Below are 18,265 nucleotides of genomic sequence, written 5' to 3'. Positions count from 1 at the left end.
CCTACGCTTGCCAGAAAAGCGTGTGTGAGAGTGCGCGTGTGAGGGGTTTCGCCAGCGAGAAAGAAACCGAAAACGCGAACTTCCTCGTGCAAAAAGGACAGACTTTCCCGCAACGAGAGTGCGCACCGTTTCTTTCGTTCTCCGTACGACTGCAATAAAAGGTAAGCTGGCCAGCTTAATTTCGCGATCGTGAAATAATTGCTACACGACTAATACCTCGATTCGACAAAAAGTGTGCATGTAACATCTCGGCGAACAAAGAGCGGCGAGCGATCCGACACTGCCTGTTGTTGTCGCGCGCGCGGCATGTAAACATAAACACGCGGGCCGAAGTTGATGTAATATTGAGAGATAATAAAAGTTCTCGTATGTGAAGTTAACAGTACTTTCGAAGTGTTCTTCTCATATCTGTAGTTAGTTGGTTGACTGACACCCGTTCCCTCTTGCTTTCCGACTTCCGTATTTAACATAGGTAATTACGTGCGCTTTTCAATACGATTACGCGGATAAAATTAATTAAACGGGATTCACCCCGTTACAATATATATTCGAGCATTATCGCGATCACTTCATGCTTACTTATACAAGATCACGTCATTTGTACATTCTCTTCTTTAGCACACATAGTGATCTTTCGAAAAGTTCGATAGTATTTAGTGCATCTTTCTTTTTGATCAAGATCACCTGTAGACCTAGACAGTGCTTCATTCTAACATCCTTCAACGTTAGGTTAGCCTGTTGAGCTCCTGGGTCTTGTTACGAAGTAACAATTGGCATTACTCTTGTGCTAAAAGCGATAAATTGAATTAACCACTGCTTTTAAAATATCCAAAGTGCCACCCAAATTTTATGATAAAAATTGTCATCCTACAATAATTACATAAAAAAGTTAATAGTTAATGAATATGTTCTTTCTCAAGCCAAAAAGAACAAAAACAATCATAAGAAATATTAAATTATTAGGTACTATTTAAAGTTGGAATATATTCAAATATTTGAAAAAAAATCGTTTCAAACTCCGCATACATACACACATACACACACACACGATATAACTGCTTCATTGAGATAAAATCATAAATATTAGAATTAAAATAAATCAATTATTAAGTGGTGGAGTATATAAAACGCTCATAAGAAAAAATTTCTTTGACACAATTTACTAATTTAATTTACCAAACGTTATATTTATTTATTTTTAAGAAACTTAGAAAAAGTACACTTGAATGTAAAATTTTTATGTCATAAAATTTGTTCATTTTATTAAAATATGCCGATTTTTTATGGAGCCTTTTATGATTTTATAATAAATCACATTATTTTCTCATCAATCCACTGGGTTCTGTACTACAATTAAAATAAACTCTTTATCTGGAGCCACCATTATTTCATGCTTTTTACTTCGAATGCGAAGAAATGTAAGGTCATTTGTTGGATCTAAGTCTCTGATTACCGATCGTGCTTTATCCGATAACTGACTAATTAACCCGGCATATTGAACAGTAGTAGTATTGTCCATTGTTGATTTTATTGGAATACCTGAAAAGTACAACAATATTTTTTTAATCCTCCTTAACATTTATATGAGTAAAATTAGTATATTATAAGTTAAGAGTAGTAAGTGTAGTTTTAGATGATATTCATATACAGAAAATATATTTTATCAGATGATTGTTATAATTGGAAAAATATTAAAAACTAGCTTTTCAAAATATTTTTAAACGTCATTTTAAACGTCATCAGTTTTCCTCTTAATTCTGGAATAAATGATCTATTTTTTTTCTAGTACTTTCTTTTCTCCTAATTGACTAACATTTTTCCAGTCGAATTCGATTTCGATGTTATATAAAAGTAAATGACAAAGATGTTATATAAAAATAAATTTATGGAATATGAGATTATGATTTTTATATTTCTGACAGTTCAAATTCAGTCTCAAATTTTTTTAATACTGATTTCTATACCGTGCAGTTTTAAATATAAAAATTGTCATGTCGACTATGCAGGTGTCGTTTAAATATCCTATTATATTAACTCAATATTAACTCTATGCCACAAGCCATTTAAGCTAATGAAATTAATTTTTCTGAAAAAATAAATAGTACCACAATCGTTATCGTATTATAAGGAAGTTAGTGTGATTTGAAATTCTACGGCATTAGCGTGATACAACGCACGACCGATGAATAACTTTTTTTTAATTCTGAATTACATAAAATTTATAAACGGGTTTTTTTGATTTCATAACTCCTATAAAATGATCGAATACCAATTATTAAATACTAAATTATACGAGTATCAAATTTATTTACGATTCCTCGTCTACAAGAAGAAGAACAAGCCGAGCGAAGTAAAGCACCAAATAATATTTGTTTAAGAAAAAGTACTTCTTGTGATTTTAAACTCATAAGTACTATAAATAATAAAAATAATAGAGAAAAATGTATTTTAACTATAAAGAAAGAATCGATATTATTTGAAAAACTCAAGCAAAAAGAGAAGATTATGAAGCTAATAAGAAAGACTGCAAAAATATACTAAGGCACAATTGAAAGAGTTTATAATTTGTAAGCAAACATTAACTATAAAAAGAACTAATAAAAAAATTAAGTACAGAATAATGAAGGAAATACATATCAGTAGAATATAAAGATGATTCAAACTAATATTATAAATATACATTTATTTTCTGTTAATAAACCTAGGGAAAGTCTGTCTAATAAATCTGTCATTGTTATTGTTAACTTACAGTTGTCCGGTTTATATCAGGTTGATAATTTTCTACACATTGATGTAAAATGTTACGATAACTAATAATTGAACATTTATTTGATACCTATTACAAATATTTCAACGGTTGCATTGGAAATGACTGGACTATTAAGAATATTTGCAACCAACTATTTACATGAAAAAATTTGACATTGTTAATGTTCAAGAAGATTTATGTAAATTAGAACATCATAAATCGAGATAATCGTAAAAATGGTGAGAAAAGTGTCGTGCTACCACGATGTATAAGCATTTGGTGATGGGACATGCTTATGCTAGTCGAACGTTTCGAATAAACGGAATGCATGACACGTCCGAGACAGTGGTCATCCTCAACGGATAACAACAACGAACAAAAGGATTGGAATGCTGTTTGAGAGTACTAGTTATGATATATTAACCATATCATAATTTTAGCCAAGATTGAAATCGACGCTTGTAAGGGCACTGACTATTGCTTATTATTTTCTTGCTTATTGATCTTGACTTTGGAACGCGGTAATATCTGGAATCATTTCTTAGCAAAGGGGTCTCTTCAAAACTTGGAAACGCTATGAGATCATTATTATTATTATTATTGTGATGGGCAACGGTTATATAGGTAAATTTTGATTGAATTTGACTTTGTAGGTTATTGCGTTATATTTTTCGAGATTATGCACTTTTTTATTATTTTATTGAAGTTTCGACCGTCATTATAGCCCTTTGCATTCATTTGAATGCTCAAATATAGATCTTAACTTTTATTTGCGAAATCAAAAATCGAAAATCGAATATTCATAAAATATTTACTTTGTTTGATAGGAGATATGACCAATCTATTAAATTATTATGAATATAAAGTATTAAGTTTTTTATCATCCAAAGTTCCATCCTAAAAAATCATCGAGAAGTTTCAAAAACACGATAAAAAGTATAAAATGAACTTCAAAAACTTTATATGTAATAATGTGCTTCATAATATAAATAATATACTTTAGTAGATGTTTATGGTTGTAATTAGTGTATTTTCTAAATAATTTTTTAATATTTTACATAACTGAATAAGAGCGGAATCACTAAACGATATTTTATCGAAATAATCTGTGATTTATATATTTTACTGTTCACTATAATTATTCGAAGCTTAATTATAATCGTAAAGAGTAAAGTTCCATTAATTTTTCTTGTTGAGGCCTGCAATGGCTCGGTCGGTAGGGCGACGGACTCGCACCCGGTAGGCCCGGGTTCGATTCCCAGTCCCTGCTGATTGATACAAGCACCACTGAAAAAAGTTTTATGTACTCTGTTCTCAAACACATTGCAAGCCTCCGTCACTGATTAGCACTGATGAAGCATAAATAAAGCGACGTTAAACAAAATTAAAAAAAATTGTTCTAGTTGTACGGTTTTTATTTTAAGGTAATATGAATAAATCAATCAATTCATATCTAGTTCATGTCCACTTATGGCTATACATTTCGAACGTTTAATCATTCGCAAAAATTTGCAGCAATCTTCCATATGCATACACATTACATACATACGCACAATTTTATAACCGATCACGTGACTATATTTCAACCAATGATCGCGCCTCTTTCGGCGTCCGAGACACGGAACTAGATAATATATCAATCTACTCCAGTGTTAAAAAAAATTTTTCTGGACTTTTTATTCTCTTGAAGTATCATGACAATCCACTTACATAATAGCGTAATCATATTCAATTGGACTAACAGGTACATCATGACCTATTGCCTTCTTCATTTGAACCATATGCATGAGGCGTGTCCAATCGCCTTTTTATATTTCGACATTATGTTGATTATTATTAACCGCTAGGATCTCGTATTGTTTTAGGTATTTGGATACTTTATCTGGCACTGATTCTTTCCTTTTAAATTACACATTTATAACGGAATTTTTTTTCATTTATACACCGAACTTTTCGTTAGATGGTAAGTAAGTTTTGTTGTTTTCAATTTTTATATATTTTTATATGATAGTATTAGCGAAATTTTTCGTATACGTTGTACACCTTTGATAGAGTAGTCTGAGGTCCGGAAATTGTATCTATGATTGTACTAAATATCACTCTATTTGAGTGTAGTTACGGAGGGAGTAAGCGAGTTTAGGTTTTCCAAAATTAACTTCGAACAGAACTTTGAATGACCTTGATTAACCTCTACATAACCTTTTAGGGCCAAGCAAATGATATATTCAAATTCATCGATCCAAAAAATACGAGTATACGAGGGTGGTCCGATAAGTACTTAGCCTACAAAAGAAAAACGAAAATTTTGGAAAAGTGGCGTTTTATTTTTCAACACAGTCTCCTTTTAGTTCGATACACTTGGCCCAGCAATGTTCCAACTTCTTTAACCCGTCTGAAATACGTTTCCTCGAGGTCTGAAAAGTAGGCTTCCGTGGCAGCGATTACCTCCTCATTCGACTCAAATTTCTGCCCGGCGAGTGACTTTTTCAAGTTTGGAAACAAAAAGAAGTCGCACGGGGCTTAATCTGGAGAATACGGTGGATGGGGCAGCAGTTCGTAGACTAATTAGTCCAATTTGGCCATAGCGACGGCGGAGGTGTGAGCCGGTGCGTTGTCATGGTGGAAGAGTACTTTTTTCTTCGCCAAATAAGGCCGTTTTTTCTGTAATTCGACATCGAATCGGCCCAATAATTCGGCATAGTACAGCCCTGTGACCGTTTTGCCCCTCTCCAGGTAGTCGATGTAGATCACACCTTGTGAATCCCAGAAAACGGTGGCCATCACCTTTCCGGCCGATGGGGCAGTCTTCGCCTTCTTCGGAGCACTTTCGCCGGGTAAAGTCCACTGTTTCGACTGTTCCTTGGTCTCTGGTGTATACCAGTGGATCCATGTTTCGTCGACTGTCACGAAACGACGTAGAAACTCCTTCGGATCGCGATTAAACAGCGTCAGACATTGCTCTGAAGTTGTCTCACGGTTGCGCTTGTTGTCCGGAGTGAGCAAACGCGGCACCCATCGCGCCGACAGCATTCTCATGCCCCAAATTTCATGCAGGACATGAACCACGCGGTCTTTTGAGATGCCTACGATCTTAGCTATCTCGCGCACCTTCAATCGTCGATCTGCCAATACGAGATCGTGAATTTTTGTCACGTTATCTTCCGTGGTAGCCGTTTTCGGAGCACCTGGACGTGGCTCTTCAAAAATCGACGTGCGACCACGTTGCAACTCGTTAAACCAATTTTTGACGGTCGCCATAGAAGGAGAAGAGTTACCGTACACAGCATCCAAGCGCTATTTGATTTCGCTGCGCGATTTCCCTTCCAAAAACAAGAATCGAATCACCGACCGATACTGCTCTTTTTCCATTTTTCAAAAATCAACGGACACACTTGCTTTCACACGCTCTCAAAAATAAACTACAACTCCGATTCGGCTGAAATCTTGACTGTAACCATTGAGAAGGTTGTACTATGTGATAGAATATTTCTTTTGCGAGAGTGGCGTCATCGGGCGGTGAGGCTAAGTATTTATCGGACCACCCTCGTATACGTGGAAATACTGAGGTAAAAGCTGGAAAGAGAACTAGAAGCAAAAGAGACGCTAAGCGATACACAGATTGGATCCAGGAAGAAAAGCGGAACATTGGACGCAATATATATATATTGAAAACAATAATAGGGAAGAAAATAAGGGAAAAAGGAGGAAAACTGTACGTATTCTTTACCGACATGAAGGCCACTTTTGACAAGATAAAGAGGAAGAAAATATGGGAAATAATGAAAGAGAAAGGGATAAATGGGAAAATCAGGAAAAGAATAGAAGAAATATATAAGAAAACAGGGAGTAAGGTAAAAGTTGGAGTAGAAATAATTGGGGAATTTGAAACTTACAAAGGCGTAATGCAAGGGTGCCCTTTGAGCACCACGCTATTTAATCTTGCCTTCACCGACCTGGAAGTCAAAATCAAACAGGTGCAAGAAGGAGGGGTAGAGATAGGAAGGAAGAAAATATGGACATTAGGATATGCAGATGATATAGTGATAATGGTAAAGAGTGAAAGTGGAATAAAAACGAAGCTGAAAAAATTAAAAAGATACCTGGAAGAAAAGGGATTAGAGCTAAATGTAGGAAAATGAAAGATGATGAAATGCAGGAGAGGAGGAGTTAGGGGGAAGGAAGAAGAATTCGAATGGGAAGGTGAGAATATAGAGATGGTTAAAGAGTACAATTACTTGGAATATGTGATAAGCAGTAATAACGGAAATAAAAAGCAGATAAAGAAGGTAGAAGGGAAAATAAATATGAGAATGGGAAGACTATGGGGGCTAGGAGAAAAACTATTTAGAGAAAATTTGAAGCTAAGGATGATCCTGTTGGACGCACTGGCGAAAAGCGTGATTATGTCTGGAGCAGAAATCTGGGGATGAAAGAGATATGAAGAAATAGAGAGATTACACCTAAAATACATAAAGTGAGTATTAGGATTAGATAGAAACATGCCAAGTTAATATAAATTATTGTTAATTTTTTCCACTCCTGATGTTTGATAATTATATTAGTAATCTTGATCTTAGGAGTCGTCCCTATAAATAAACTAAACACTTATTTTATCATAAACGTTTCGCAATTTTATTTATTGCCACCTCAGTACATCTGTTGAATATATATATTATTATAAATAAATGAATTCTTTCAATATTAATATTGTATTATAATATAAACATACGTTTTGTAATGTAGATAAAATTGAATAAATTAAGAGTTCTTCCGCACATACATGGTCTGTTATAAACATTACACTTTTAATTAAATAAATATTAATTTTTCTGTCTAATAATAAATATAAAAATAGAATAACAATCTTTTGTCAGTTAGGTAAAAATATAGTTTGTCAATTGGGTAAAAACACATTATGATCAGCAAATTAAAAGCTAAGTAACTGTTATGTAATTTTCTAGACTTATCAATTACTAGAAAAAATAATGGGATTATTACTAACTGGTACCAAAAACCAACTATGTCGGGACGTATTTTAAATTACAACTCAAATCACACACTAAAACAAAAAAAGAATATTGTTAATAACTTGATAGATAGATCGATATTGTTGTCTGATGAAAGTCACCATGACAATAATATATCTATTATAAGAAACATGTTATATAACAATGACTATCCGGAGGAATTTGTTGATTATATTATCAACCATAGTTGACTATTATTATATTATCTCCATTTCAAGGTATCACGGTGGGTCTGAGCGACATTTAAATAAAAGTGAAAGCAGGTTCCAATTTTTTTGCATATTTCGGTAAAAATACTAATAATTAGAAGATCCCAGAAAGAATTAAAAAAAATCCCTGAGCCCTTTTTGAAAAAATCGATTTTTAAAAATTTTTATCAAACAAAAAAAATAAAAAAATAATTTTGGTTGTGGTTGATGGTAATAATAAATAAATCAATATTTTTTCGATATTTCCACAGATACACATTTAATAATAAAAAATTCAACACCAGCATTTTGAAAATTAATTTTTTTTTATTTATTGACTGTTTTTACTAATTTTTATCTCTCTATTCTCCCATACACAATCATATTAATGGAGAAACACATATATATATAAATATCAGTGTTTATTAATAGTATACATACGATAAGGACATAGCAGTATTGTAAACATGTGTGTTTACAGCGCGCACCTGTATCTAAGGAAGTAGTAGCTAGAATAGCGTGCTCAAAAGTTTTCACAGTTGTCCCAGCTTGATTGACCGATCAACAATGAAATCTGCCAGTAATAGTGTTCTCGTCATAAGAAATACAATAAGAATTTTGTTGTAGTTAACATTCTGTGTTTCTTCAAAATAATTGAATTAGCAACATGAAGCGACGTGCACTAACGCACTCTGAGAATCGTTCGAAAATTTGTTTGGTTTGTCAGAAAAAGAAGGCTAAACTGAAAAAAATTTGTGGAAGGTTAGTTAGAATTTAGTGAGTTACAACATGTTGTAACTCACTAAATTCTCCAATTTCTCGAGAAACTTTCCACAAATTTTTTTCAGATTTCATTGTTGATCGATCAATCAAGCTGGGACAACTGTGATAACTTTTGAGCACGCTATTCTAGCTACTACTTCCTTAGATACAGGTGCGCACTGTAAACACACATGTTTACAATACTGCTATGTTCCTATCGTATGTATACTATTAATAAACACTGATATTTATATATACATGTGTTTCTCCATTAATATGATTGTGTATGGGAGAATAGAGAGATAAAAATTAGTAAAAACAGTCAATAAATAAAAAAAAATTAATTTTCAAAATGCTGGTGTTGAATTTTTTATTATTAAATGTGCAACTGTGGAAATATCGAAAAAATATTGATTTATTTATTAATACCATCAATCACAACCAAAATTATTTTTTTATTTTTTTTGTTTGATAAAAATTTTTAAAAATCGATTTTTTCAAAAAGGGCTCAGGGATTTTTTTTAATTCTTTCTGGGATCTTCTAATTATTAGTATTTTTACCAAAATATGCAAAAAAATTGGAACCTGCTTTCACTTTTATTTAAATGTCGCTCAGACCCACCGTGGTATTTATAGTAAACTAGAGCAGTACAATGGTCATCCACTAGATAAAAAAAACAAGTGATATTATCATACAATATTACTTGAATGATGACTTCAACTGTTTCAGACAACGCTCTATTAAATTAGATGTAATAACGAAGACGGCACAAAAGTTAAAAGAATCAATGGTTTTTAACTCGCAGTTTAAAGAAAGTGTATCAAACTTTGCAATAAGAGAATCCGGGTATAAAAATTAGCAAATCTAAGTTCTATTTTATGCGTCCAAACCACGTTCTGATCAAACCAATGAATGACGTATCCTTGTGTAGTTATTGTGCCTACTTTGAGCTATACTTAATTGCTTTGAAAAAATTTATTGGTAAAAGTAGTATTGATCTTTATAGTTAACGTTCCACAGTTTTATCTTCTGTAGTATGTTTAATACCTCAAGAAATGTGTCACTATCAAGAATGCGAGTTATGTCTAGGTGCTGAGAATATCACATTTGATGTTTTGCATATTGATGAAACAGAGAATGATAATAATACAACGTTTATGCTGCGAAATAAAAGAAATTTGGAAACTAGAACAGTATCCATTGCTACATTCAAGGAAGAACTTAATAAACATATAATCACAGAAACTTCACATTTACGAACGAAAGAAGTACAACGCTTAACAATTAAAGATGAAAAAGTAAGAGTAAAATTAGATTCCCAACAGTTCAAGGCAATCACTGGATAAATAAATAAATCTCCATCTACACAGCTGTCTGCTATGTAGGCAATGTCACAAAAACTTTTGCGGTATAAACGATGACTAGAAGCACGATTGTTCTAACGCTTTACTAGCGACGCAAAAAATTCTTGAAATTATTAGCGAAATTGGAGGAAATTGATGGTGCTTCAAACAATTCTATTAGTACAGTATCTGATGGAGCTGCCAGTCATTTCAAAAACCGTTTGCAATTACACGAATTAAAAATTCAAAAATTTATAAGAAATGGATATTTTCTGCGACCGGACATGGTAAAGGTGCTGTTGATGGTATAGGAGGTTTAGTGAAGTACTATGCCACAGTGCATAATTTACATAGTTCTGAACTTGAAGCCATCCCAAATATGAAATGCTTCGTTGAAAATATTCAAAAGTACACTATGTCGATAAAATTGATTTATATGGATGCATTTGAGATTCAAAACTTTCGTAATAAGAAAATACCACTCCTTATAAATTTTGTATGCGTATTGAAAAAAAAAATTTTTATTCCGGATGAAGTTACGCAAACACTTTATGATGGCAAATGTTTGAATACTATTGTTGGAAATAAAGCTACGGGTAGATACCCATGTTGCAAGAAAACAACTCATTAGTTTTATAATTTAAGTTTTATGATTTCACCTCTGATTCAAAAACTTTGTAATATGGTTTAGGATTAATACATGCAGAAATAAACACATTTGAAAATCTCAACATTTCTTACAGAATGTCACTGAAAACGTGGAATATTAAAAAACCCTCAAAAGGTAAATACAATTATCTATAGATATATCGATATTTGGATGTCTATGTTATATTTTTAAAAAAGTGAAATTTAATCAAGTCATATCACACTTTTTATAATTAATTTTCATAACAACACAAAATGAGAAAAAGAATTGTGCAAAATAATATTTTTAGAGACTTTAGAGTTAGAGTGGGCCAAGTATTGCAAGGCCATGGGACAACAAATACCGAGAATTTGGCTTGCAAGTGTTTTGAAGATCCAAAGAAATTCGCAGAGTCATTAAAAAATGACGAAAAATTAGTTGACAATCTTACCACTATAATAGCTCTATTTAAATGTGAAGAGGAACTTGAATTAAATGATGTAGAAACATTCTATAGATTTATATACGAGCTTTACTATAAATCTTATCCATGGTGTCGAATCAGTCCAACTGTCAATAAATTACACAGGCCAACAAAATTTTACAAAGGTTCAGAACCAGAGACCAGACATAATATTTTCGAAGGATTTTGATGCGCTGAATCCCAATCCGAGCTCAGAATTGCGCTAGTACGTCAGGATTTTGAGATATCTTAACCTAAAAGTGCGAAAATCAAGTTTTTTTTGGCTATATACGGTACCTTATAACATTGCGAATAATTTTTTTTCGTGCAAAATGGACAACGGCATCTAAAAAGCAATTCTTATCGTACAAAAGCACTAACAATCTTTAGTTTATGTCTTCTTTTATCGTCAATTGAAATGTACTACTTATCAATTGGTTTATACGGCAACGCAATGAATTTCGACTATTATAACTCAAATCCCTGATCTTGGAGTATTGTAACCTGCGGGGTAATAAACCTTGCCCACTTAACCCTAAATCCCTTAACCCCCGAGCCCTGTAACCTTCGATGCAATAATCCCCGTCCCCTTAACCCCAAATATTTTAACCCAAGAAGGTTATAACAAGCGCGGCAATAAAACCTGCCAACTTAACTCCGAATTTCTTCACCTCGGAATCCTGTAACCTACGATACAATAGCCCTAGATTCCTTGTGGCGCAAATTACTGGGCTCAGGCATTAAGGGATTTGCGTAACGGCATCGAGGGTTATAACATCACAGGTTTCAGGGCTACAGGGTTAACGGATTTAAGGTTAAGGGGGCAGTTAAAGGTTAAGGGGTCGGGGGTTTTTGAGTTAACGGATTTAGGGTTATGGCCACGCAGATTATAGCCTTCTAGAATATCTTGGAATACTGATGTGCTGGCGCAATTCTAAGCTGGGATTTGGATTTAGCGCATCGAAATTCTTCGGGTGCGTTATGTATAGTTTTTGGTTCTGAAGTTTGTCGGCCTGTGCCAGAAAGACAAATATTAGAATTAAAAATTTAAATAATTTATTTAAATAAATTTAAATGTACAAATCTGACATCAAACTCGTAATCAGTGACCTGTAAAATCATGGAAATGAGGTGCAACTTGCAAAAATATTCAATTGTGCAAAAATTTGTTTAAACAAATTGCTTGAATAAAATAAGTTTTGAAAATCTGATATCCGATACGATCAGCGGAATCAAAAACCGTGAAATCTTTCATTCGTTTTTGAAATTCTGTAGATAGATGATGTAGAATATTACGTAACTTGAAATGTATGATTGTATGCTGAAGCTGAGATAGGTGAAAGCTGAGATAACTGATTTTATGACATGCTAATTCTTCCGTGTTAGAGATCACGTTTGAGTGGCGGGCTAACGGTTGAATTTCCTGTAAATGCTATTATCTTATTTTCTTCTACTTTATTTATTATAAGAATATTTATCATAAGAACATTTTTTATCCTCTTTGTTATTTATTATAAGAAATATGAGTGCTAGAAGCCCTTGTGCAAGAAAAATTGATATATTTTGTTATGTTTGTGGGAAGTTTGAAACAACTTCTTATCGACGATCGATTAATGATTCAATCAAAACTCTATATATGAAATATTATAAGGTTCAGATCGACAATTTAGGTAAGACATGGGTGCCATCTTCAATTTGTAATTCTTGCAGACTTGTTATGTTGAAGTGGGATGATAATAGCAGCAATATGACTGTTATTGAACCGACCATCTGGCGTGAGCCCAAGGACCATGAAACTGATTGTTACTTCTGCTTATGTAATACAACGGGTTTCAATAAACAAAATTCAAACAAAATCATCTACCCTGCGGTAGCGAGTGTAACACCAGCCAAAGTAGGAAAAGTAAGTAAACCCGGAAAAGAAGTTGGTTCGGCAAAAGTTGAACCGATGGATATTGATACAACTGAAGATGTCTCTTTTGAAGATAGTTCTGATGGCGAGAGTCCTAAGCTTTTTGACGAAAGATCGTTAGATGATTTTATTCGAGACCTCAATCTTCCAAAGGATAAAGCTTACTTCTGTGCTTCAAGACTCCAAGAAAGGAAGCTATTATTACCTGGAACAAAAGTGTCAATTTACAGAAACCGAGAAGAGGCGTTCATAAAGTACTTTACAATGGAGGATGTGATGGTGTACTGTAATAACATCGAAGAATTGGTTAACTTGTATATCCAAGATTTGTACAAGCCAGAAAACTGGCGTCTCTTCATTGATTCTTCCACACTAAGTCTCAAAGCTGTGTTACTACACAACGGAAATGAGTATGCGGCACTTCCTGTAGGTCACTCAACTGCACTAAAAGAATCATACAATAGTTTTCAATTTCTACTGGAAAAAATAAATTACAAGACTCACAATTGGCTTGTTTGTGGTGACTTTAAGATGATAAATCTTATAGTTGGCTTGCAGTCGCGAAATACCAAATTTCCGTGTTTCCTCTGCCTTTGGGACAGCCGTGCAAGATAAGCATTGGGTAACAAAAAAATGGCCCACAAGATCAGAATGGAAAATAGTTTCTCATAATGTCGCCTACGTAGGTCTTGTTGATAAAGAAAGAGTATTACTACCACCACTTCACATCAAATTAGGTTGAATGAAACAGTTTGTGAAAGCCTTGAATAAAGAAGGTAAATGTTTCGATCATTTGAAAGCCACATTTCCGAAATTGAGTGATGCAAAAATTAAGGAAGGATTTTTCGTTGGGCCTGATATACGAAAACTCATGAAAGATGATACATTTATCGAAACCATGACTCTCGTTGAAAGGAATGCTTGGTTGAGCTTCAAAGATGTTACAGAAAAATTTTTAGGCAATAATGGAGACCCGCAGTTTGAAACTATTGTGTCCAACATGTTACAGAATTTCCGAAAAATGGGTTGTCTAATGAGCCTTGAAATATACTTCCTTCATTCTCATTTGGACTATTTCCCCGAAAATCTTGGAGCATATAGTGAGGAGATGGGTGAACGATTTCACCAAGACTTTAAACAAAAGGAACAACACTACCAAGGAAGGTGGGACGAAAAAATGATGGCCGACTACTGCTGGTCATTGAAAAGGGATGATAATAACCCTACTAGTTACAAACATAAATCTCTTCAACGATCGTTAGAAATGAAGCGCCAACGTTTTCACAAAAAGAAAGCATAACATCACAGAATTGGCGGTTATAGGTTTGAGAATATACATTCTAAAGATTGTCAGCTTCTTAGTGTAACCTCTCTATCTACTTTGGAGCTTAGGTTGAAATGCTATGGATTACAGTCCACTTAAATTAATTTGTCCTGTGCTTGACCCTCACTGTTCACTGTATTTAGTTTAACCTGTTGTGAGTTTAGTGCTCGCAGATCATAGCGAACGTAAGTTCACCTGTAGTGGTCTAGAGCTCGAAGGTTACTGCGCATATAGGTTATACTGTCGTGGATTCTAGTTTGCAAGTTATATCGTACTTAATATACCTGTTGCGGATTATAGCGCGCTTAAATTAACCTGTAGCAGGTGATAGCGAATTTAGGTTAACTTGCCGTGATATTGAGCTTGCAGGTTATAGCGCACTTGAGTCAACCAGCCGCGTATTATAATGCACTTAGCTTAACCTCTCGCGGGTCATAGAGCGCTTAGGTTAACTTGTCGTGGTTTTAAGCTGAGTGTAGGTTATAGCGCACTTAGGCAATCCTGTTATGGTTTTGAGCTTGCAGGTTATAACGCACTTAAGTTAATCTGTCGCTGGTTCTAGAGTTATAGGATTTTCAATGCATTTAGGTCATAACCATCTGCCTTAGCCTGCCCTAAATTTATAGCTGCCATTTTAGAGTGCATCTAATAAATTCAGCTAGATTCGCCATAAATTAGTACCTTTATATGCCAGTGTAAGTTTTTCCTACTACTGAAGATTGCAAAAAAAATCAAGATTTTTCATACTCCAGTATAAATCAATTGATAAATGGCACATTTCAATTGACGGTATCTCTGCTGGAAAAAGACATAAAAAAATCGGTAATGCATTTTGTCGGCCAAGAGTTGCTCTTTCAGATGCCGTTGTCAGTTTTGCATGAAAAAATTTATTCACAATGTTATAAGGTACCGAATATAGCCAAAAAACGTGATTTTCGCCACATTTAGGTTAGGATATCTCAAAATCCTGACGTGCTGGCGCAATTCTGAGCTCGGATTTGGATTCAGCGCACCAAAATCCTTTGGGTGTACTATGTCTGATCTCTGGTTCTGTAACCTTGTTAGCCTGTGTTATTGAACGCCAAATTAGGAGGATATTTTCTTTGGCTTTGGTATACTACGCTGAAGGTACTAATAAATCGTTGCACAAGTTTTATCATAAAAATATGATGGAACACTCAAGTAGACAAGTGGATTAGAACGAATTACTGGCTTATTGACCAGAGCAATATACACGAGTGATCCAAATTATCTCTAGTGTTTTTAGATAATCTAAATCAGCAAAAAAGCATATATTCTCTGAAAAGGTATTAGCATCAAACTATTGAAAGAAACGGACAGTTCATTTTCAATTTCACTTTTAAAATTAACTTGGAAGTTTTATAATGATTTCTTTTTACATATTTTGCAGATATGTTGATATAGAAGAAAATGAACTAAAAAACGAAAACTACTCTGATAATGAAACAGATATGTGTTACAATGATTTTTATGAAGAAAATGATATTTCATCATTATAGATTAGCATGATAATTTGCAGTTTCTTGTAATGTGGCACATTACAAGGCCTTTCCTGAGTGCTGCATTGTTTGCAACACCTCAGAAAGGCCATCCCCGTCCCTTGCCGCCCCGTAACCGGTTGTTTAAAATAAAGCTAAACACGCCCTATACCGAACAATTATTATTTTCCATGTCCGAACGACCACGCCGGAGATATGGGCGAAACAAACTTGCCCAACGCGATCCGACGGATGCTCAAAGAGCAGAAAAAAAAAGGAGCGCACCACAGAAAAAGAGAGCGCACGCACACACTCACTCACAGACACTCCCGACCACGTGTTGCCGGCCGGCAAAAGAAAAATGCAAAACCTGACTGGGAAATGCAACGGAGATGCATGTTGATGACACATGCAGATCCGTTACACTCCCAGACATCAACACGAACACTCACGAGGCACTGACACTCCTGGGGCGAGCAGAAAATTGCCGATGAAGTGGCAGCCGGCAATCAGCTGTGTCGGGCTGCCGAACACCATCGGCGACATCCTGAGCGCCACACACACGAAAATCAGCGACCACACACACAAACACCCGGAAAAACACCACAGAACCGACACGGGGGCGCCTCAGGAGGCGCTCCAACAACCGGCGCAAGGACACGAGGCGTACGCGCGAGAAACTGAGCGGCCATCTTGAAGTGCCGATATAGACTGAGAGCGAGCGAGCGAGACAGACTGAGACAGAGCGAGCGAGACAGACTGAGACAGAGCGAGCGAGACAGAGCGAGCGAAATAGACGAAACAAGAGCGAGCGAGACAGACGATATAAAATAATAGAATAATACGTAAATGCGAAGATGAGGGCGCTACAAATGAAACGGCGTATATTATATACGTATTTCTGATATTAAAATTAAAATTATAAATTGAAAAAGAATGAACACGAAACAAATATCGAATTGTAAAATTCGCACGCGACCGACACCCCTATTATGATGGCGAGCGACAACTACCCCCTTTAGGTTTAGATAATAATTTAACTAACCGAATTCGAACATCTGACAAAATTCGCTAGTGACGTCACGACCAATGAGCAAATTAGAATAAAATTTAATTTCCGTCCGGATAGACAAATAGATAAGAGTAGGGGTAGATCTTTTCCGACAATTAATGATAGATACCTTAGTGGGGGGTGAGAGAGAGTAAATAACGACGAAAGTAGGAGAGTTAAGGAGGGCGCTGTATTATTCTAATTTACATACGGACCAATGATAAAAATTCGGAGGGCGCTACGGATATCCGAATTAGCATACCGACCAATAATAACATTTCTTCTCGGAAAGAGGAGAAGAGAAACGATCTTTGACCGCGAGAAGCCGATTCTCGTCCATTTTGCCACTGGATATCCGCAAGGAAGGAGCCTCTCTCTATCAGCTAATCTCGCTGTCGATTTATTAGCGCTAGACGCCTCAGATTTGTGTCAATTTCATTTGCTAATACTGCAAGGAGAAAATTGTAAGTAGGCAAAGTGCTACTCATTTTGTTTAATCGCGGAGTGCGGGTTAAATTAGTTAAATTGTTTAGTTCGGTGCTGTAGGTCGTCGCGACGCGTGGATCCGTCGACGCCGGTGCCTACCGAATCGTGCTGACCTGTCCGCCATTCCGCGAAAATAAGTTGAGTGTTCGGTTTACGAAATAGAATTGCGATTTAGGATTCGCGCTGACCTTTCGTTTATCAGTTATTAAGTGTTCGGTTACAAGAGAAAATCGCGACTTAGAATTCGCGCTGACCTTTCGTCAACTTCTATTAAGTGTTCGTCTTACAAAAGAAAATTGCAATTTATTACTCGCGCTGACCTTTCGTTAGTTACTTAGTACAAACGTAGGTTCAATTGAATTAAATTGTTTTGACTAATTAGTTGTGCTGACCTTTCCGCCATTTCGCAAACCGAATTTGAGCGTTAGGTTTTATAAAAGAAAATTGCGATTTGTTACTCGCGCTGACCTTTCCGCCATTTTAGGAACCGATTAAATTGTATTTTTAGGGATTAATGAAAACTCAGAATTTTACCGACCATATTTATTCCGACCTCGTATGTGAAAAATTTGAATGCATCAATAAAACAATTAATTATCTTTATATTTATATATATATAATTTACTGGATAACCTACCCCTGTTGCATGCTAGCGATTTTCAGCCGCGAGCGGTTACATACCGGTTTCATTAATTCGCTATATTTTCGGATTATTCGTTAGGTAAAATACGCGCGATTTCGAACGTCCTCACGACCTAACTTAAGGAGTCATCATCTGAGCTGCCGGCGTACTCTAGTCAAGGAGAAACCGAAGGAAAGTTGGACACCAAAG

General features: G+C 35.1%; 1 protein-coding gene across 1 annotated transcript in view; it reads right to left on the bottom strand.

The window, feature by feature from the left end:
- Window positions 1-1,176: 1,176 nt before the first annotated feature.
- Window positions 1,177-18,265, bottom strand: part of LOC131675523 (dynein light chain roadblock-type 2-like) — a gene marked incomplete at its 5' end in the record, with an annotated part of 80,050 nt that continues 62,961 nt past the window's right edge. The window contains one exon of the mRNA XM_058954536.1: window positions 1,177-1,539. Coding sequence (XP_058810519.1) covers window positions 1,328-1,539 — 212 coding nt within the window. The remainder of the gene's footprint in view (window positions 1,540-18,265) is intronic.

The sequence above is a fragment of the Phymastichus coffea genome, unplaced genomic scaffold (assembly GCF_024137745.1).
Source record: "Phymastichus coffea isolate CEN01 unplaced genomic scaffold, Cenicafe_Pcof_1.1 PCOF00024, whole genome shotgun sequence".
Taxonomy (NCBI): domain Eukaryota; kingdom Metazoa; phylum Arthropoda; class Insecta; order Hymenoptera; family Eulophidae; genus Phymastichus; species Phymastichus coffea.
This window is presented reverse-complemented; position numbering and strand designations above follow the sequence as displayed.